This window comes from Grampus griseus (genome assembly GCF_964374135.1).
Source record: "Grampus griseus genome assembly, chromosome: 18".
Lineage (NCBI taxonomy): Eukaryota > Metazoa > Chordata > Mammalia > Artiodactyla > Delphinidae > Grampus > Grampus griseus.
The window spans coordinates 42,219,864-42,225,863 of NC_139012.1; the positions used below are offsets into that span (position 1 = coordinate 42,219,864).

At 40.2% G+C, this 6,000-nt stretch overlaps 1 protein-coding gene across 4 annotated transcripts in view; it reads right to left on the reverse strand.

Moving 5' to 3' along the window:
• The window catches only part of PCDH9 (protocadherin 9), a gene marked incomplete at both ends in the record, with an annotated part of 973,878 nt that extends 968,609 nt beyond the window's left edge, over positions 1-5,269 (reverse strand). For all 4 annotated transcript variants that reach the window (XM_082675744.1, XM_082675742.1, XM_082675743.1 and 1 more), the window contains one exon: positions 2,234-5,269. In XM_082675744.1, the coding sequence (XP_082531870.1) occupies positions 2,234-5,269 (3,036 nt within the window). The remainder of the gene's footprint in view (positions 1-2,233) is intronic.
• Between the last annotated feature and the right edge of the window lie 731 nt (positions 5,270-6,000).

Here is a 6,000-nt window from a genome sequence, read left to right on the forward strand (position 1 = left end):
ATTTCAAAGATTACATCATACAAACAAATTTCCTATGACTGACTAAGCCTCGACAAAAGATCTTTCCCATACTTTGCTGAAATGCACTTAACGTTTATGTCACTGTACTATATATAGATTCAACTTTGGGGAAGAAGTCAGAAAAAGTGTGTCTGTACATCAATGCTCATAATACCCACCACACATAATATGAAAAGAAAGATGACGACGTGGGAATAATATCAGCATGTTTCTTCGGAAAACAAATTTCAGATTTTATATGAAAAGTTTTAAATCGTGTTATATTTTTCAAGATATTATGCAAATCATAAAATATCATCAGTATTTTGAGTGACTTTCCCATTAAAAGCAAATAATAAAAAGCCATGTTTTCTTTTCATTAAAATAGCAACTTTATATTTAAATCCACTTAGTTTCAAAAGTTACTTTTATCATCATGATTAACTATTTACCAACATTTATAAACCTCTACTAAACTCAGATATTTTCTTAACTTTAAAACATCAAACCTCTTTTAAAAAGCTCATGAAGTTAACATGAAAATAACTCATTCCAAACTCTATGTATATCCAGTAACTTCCGTATTCTCCTCTAGAACCTCCAAACTGACTTATTTTAATCCTTTCATCCTGTGCATTCAAGCTCTTGTACTTTCTAAATGCTGTAGATATTTAATCTTTTAAGAAATGTAGATTTTAGTTGTAAAATTGTAGGCGTTATACTTAATGTTCTGAACGAATCTCTGTGATTCACTGCCAAAATGATTTTAATAAATATCTTACTACCATGAAACCTTAAAGTCACTGCAGAGCAACAAACATTGGATGGTGAGAGACAGAGTTTCAATAGACCATTCTCACCAGTCCCACCACCACAGGAAAAAAAGAAAAACTCTTGACTTTTCAAATACTAAGCAATGACTGTCAATACTATCCTGAAAATTTATCTTGCTTTACTTGATTCTCTAAAATCTGTATGTTCCTTATTTTTAACAAATTCAGATGGGTCATCACCATAGGTGGACTCAATACCAACAAAGAACTTGGATTACAAAATCCTAGAAAGTTGGTGTGTGAAAGCTGATCACAAAAGAGCAAGCAAATGAACTGACATGCTAGTTGCTCCAGAGCAACTATCATTAAATAAAAGGTATCTTTGGCCATAGTACCAGCTTGATCTTTCCCTCTCCCTTTCCTTGCTACTGTGGGATTGGCAGCTGGCCAGCACAAGGGACATGATACCCTAGTGCCATCTACAGGCTATTATTGACACTCAAATTTCATGGCAACAGACAAGCACCAGTGAAATAAATTAGACAGCGCTGCATTTAAATCTTTATTAACAAGGAATTATTAGACCTAAGAAAAACTAATTCTGGATTTGGTTGAAATATGAGTTTCTCAGCCTCTTAATCCCTCTTCATATGGCATATTTCACAGTTTAAAATGAGTTAAGACAGATCACTTATGCATTACTAAGATGAGAGAATATTTACAATGGATTCATTCTTTTCTGTATAAACCAGTTCTATTAGGGAGAAAGTATTCCTTCTTCTTTTCTTTTCTTTTTTTTTTTTTGAAAGAGTACTTTGGCCATTGTGGACAATCTGCAAATCTTTCTATTCAACCCCCAATTTACTATATTACAATAAAATCATCTGAAATTAAAGAGAAGACTTCCTATATGGCTTAGTCGCAATCTATCAACAATCATGTGCTTCACAGCTGATATACATTTAATATTCTACTATCTTTTTTAGAGACTAAAAAAAAATTAACCCCTTTAGCAACCACAGCTGTAACATAATTATAGTCACACCTTCAAACATCATTTAAAACTTGAGATTTGAAGGTGACTTTTGAGATCAAATGGTAATGTGAAAATCTTGAAGCAGTCAATTTGGAAACCCCAGGAGCAGAATTTGGCCTATCAGGACAGGTTTTATTCTTCAGCAAATGTTATCTTGGGACATTTTGGAATAATTTCCTCTTTTCATCTTTTGCCATTTGAAGGAAACTGGGAGTTTAAATAATTCTCAGAACTCAGAAATTTCAAAGCTGTTCTAAAAATTCTTGACTGAGCCCCAGAGGAATAGAAAAGGGGTCAAGTTTTTTTTCCCCTCTTTATAACTAAGCTAAAGTTAGACCAAAACAAGAGACACACTGGCACGTTAATACTGGTTGACTGGGCACTTGTATGCAGTACTTATAGACCAGTAAAAGTGCTCATTTACCTGTCTGGTGTGTAAGGGGCCCTTTGTCTTGAAGCCTCCTTGGGAACTGCACTCTGAGGCACTGAAGTGATCTGAACTAGTGGAAGAGCGTTTGGAAAGGGTGTCACAACCCCCGACAAAGGTGTTGTCCAACGGGAGCTCCTGAATCACGTGATGCTTTTTCACAGAAACCGGAGTGTCTGGTTTAAGATGGAAAGCGGGCTGTGGAGAAGCGGATTTGTAGTGCTTGGCCAGGTCAGGGCTGTTTGGCTTGAAGGTGGTTGGAGGTGCCGGACCCCAGTCAAATCTACCTATGCTTTGCTCTTCCAGCTCAGCCGGCAGGCTTATTGTCCCATTGATGGGTTCGTGAACTGCATCATCGGGTTTGGACTCTTCGATGGTAACAAAGTTCAAAAGAGAGCTCTTGGGAGACTTTCTTTTCTTCCTTTTCTTTTTCTTGTTTTGTTTGTTCTCCTGGTTGGGGGACATCCATTCGGCACCTTGCTTGCTCCTCTGAGCTGCTTTGAATCTTGATGCATGGCGACAGCGCACCAGAACGGTGACGAAGATCACGACGATGACCACCATGGCACCTGCGACAATGGCAATCATGATGGTGAGATAGTCCTCGTTTTGATAGGGTTGGCTGCTATCACCTATGTTCCTGTCCAATGGGGTCTCCATAGTCCTGCGAATCAAGTCATAGATATAGGAGGCATTGCCAGCAGTGTCATTAACATAAAGAAAAACAAGCACAAGTGTGTGCAGAGACTTAGGGTATCCCAGGTCACTTATGTTGACCACCAATCGGTGCAAGCCCACATCAGTAGGTGCTGGTTTTTCTTCCAGAGTGATGTTACCTGTTACTGGATCAATCCGAAACAGGCCTTTGTTGTTCCCACTCACAATTGTATACTTAAGTTCAGCATTCATCCCAGTGTCAATATCCACTGCAAAAACTTCTGCTATCACGGAGCCAGGAATGGCTGAGAGAGGCACCAACTTAAAAGAAGTATTAGAAGGTGGCGAAATGACAACTGGACTATTGTCATTGACATCCATGACATTTATAGTTACTTTTGCAGTAGAGGAACGGGGTGGTTGTCCCCCATCAGTGGCTTTGACATCGAAAGTGTAGGAACTCTGCTGCTCTCTGTCAAATGAGACATTTGACTTTATGACTCCAGAATAGGGATCCAACACAAAATTATCATTGTCATTTAAAATGGAAAGAGTCACAGCTTTATTCTCTCCAGCATCTGCATCTGTCACTGTGATTACCCCCACGGTACTATACTTTGGCAGATTCTCAGACACAAAAAATTGAAAATGATTATGAGTAAACTTGGGGCTATTGTCATTCTCATCCAGAACAGTAACTATCACAGCCGCTTGGCTTTGGAGGGGAGGGGTCCCATTGTCCCTGGCAGTTACTGTAAAAATGAATCTTTCTTGTTCTTCTCTGTCAAAGACTCTGGAGGCTGTCAAAACTCCTGTCTTTCGGTCCAGATCAAAGAAGGAGGCATTCGGTCCAAGCTGATAAACAATATCTGCATTTTTCCCACTGTCTTCATCTGTGGCACTAATAGTTGTTAAGTACAACCCACGTCGGTTGTTTTCAGAAACTGACAGCTCAATTACAGGCTGGTTGAAAATTGGTGGGTTGTCATTTTCGTCCTCAAGCTTAACCCTTACCAGAGCAGTCTGATTTAAACTGGGCTTCCCAGAATCAGAGGCAACGATTTTAAAGCTGAATTCTTTGGTGCCCTCATAGTCCAACAAAGAGGAGGTCTCTAACAAATATTGGTTGTCGTATACTGCCTTCAAATGAAACGGGACCTCTCTTTCAATAAAACAGATCACTTTGCCATTCACATCTGTGTCCTTATCTGAAACTGTAATTAGGGCGATCTTTGTATTGACAGGATCTTTCTCAGACAAATACACTGTGCCATTGATGGGACTTATAATGTACCTGAGGTCTATGTTTGGAGGGTTATCATTTACATCAGTAACATTGATGGTAACCGTTGCTCGAGCGGGAGTGGAGCTGCCATCACTGGCCAGCACTGTCACTTTGTGAATGGCTGTCTCCTCTCGATCTAAGGACCTCTGAACTGTAATCAACCCAGTAGTATTATTTAAAGCAAAGAGTCTTTTGGTTGCAGGGGCGACCTGGGCACCAAAAATGTACCGGATTTCAGCATTACTGCCTATATCTGCATCAGTGGCATGGAGCTGAATTACAGAGGTGCCTACGGGAGCATTCTCTGGAATGTGCACCTCCACTTGACCCTCTTTAAACACTGGCCTGTTGTCATTTACATCACTTACTGTGATCTGCAGTATGGCTGTGCTGGATTTCTGTGGAGTGCCTCCATCCTCTACTTTGATTTTCATCACATAGGTATCTTTCTGTTCTCTGTCCAAGTTTTGCTGAACAATCAATTGTGGCCACTTCTCTCCTTCCGGAGTTTCCACGATATCCAGTCCAAAAACACTCTGCCCATTTAACAATTCATAATGCTGTACACCATTGAAGCCTGTGTCAGGATCTGTTGCTGATGGAATTGGAAAGCGGCTGTTGATCAAAGTGTTTTCTGGGATGGAAATATTGATGACAGGAGATGGAAACATGGGGGCATTATCATTGGTATCCTTGACAATTATTTTAATTTTGATCAGCCTGAAAAAATCATTGGGGAGGATCACCACCTCAAGTTCAAAGAAACACTCATTCTCCTCATCGTAAGAGGCTCCGGCACAGAGTTTTTCTCTGTCTATTCTATTGGAGGTCGTGAAAATTTCGCCAGTGCTACTGGATACTTTCACCAAAGGGGCATCCCCAGCTTTAGAAACCAGTCTGTAGACAAGGCTAGCGCTGGTCCCTGTGGCAGCATTGATGTGAGAAATGTTCAGATCCTTTGGTATGTTTCCTATGGGCACATTTTCAGGCAATTCCTCTCTAATAGTGTAAATAAGTTCTTGAGCTATTGCAGAATCCAGCCTTAAGCAGGCAATCAGAGCAGCCAACAGGTAAAAATCCCTCAGGTCCATGATAATGTATTTATTTTCTTTTCCTGGGTTTTAGGGTTTAAAGGTTTCCACTGAGGAATGATGCACAAATTGCAAGAGGAAGCGTGCATGGGCTGGAGGATGCATTACATCTCATGACTTATTTGGAGACAGCCACTGTCAACACAATCATATAGACAATATTATTCTTCAGTAAACAAAAGCACACAGTCACGAAATATCACAACACATTTTCCCACTGCATATTAGTAAACATGGCAGTTTGTTCTGCCACTGTTTGCAACTTAACTCTGTGGATAAAAATACTAAATATCCCAGGCTTGTTGCATTTGCCCAGAGAAAATGAAATTATCTACTTTTGAATTAGACAGCTGCTATTTTTACCTGTATTCACCCACACTGTTTTCAGGATACTGTTTAATTCAAAACATGCATTCTTGTTCTCCTCTTCCCCTCCACCACCACCACCACGCCCCCACCCCCCATCTCCTCCCATTCACACCCCCCTCCCCCCGGCTTACCCGCCTCCTGGCTTCTAACCGACCTCCCTTAGTTTTTTGGGGAGCCAGTGAAAAACACTAACTTAGCTATGGTTCCTGCTAATTGCTTTCTCACATGTCATACGTGATGCGTTTTCTTCTCTGCCACACTGAGTCATCTCTTTCTTCTAAAAAGACTATCTTTTTTCTTTCCTCCCAGTTCTTCAACTGCCTTCTAAATACAATTTTACTGGGAAGCAAGCATCCGGACAT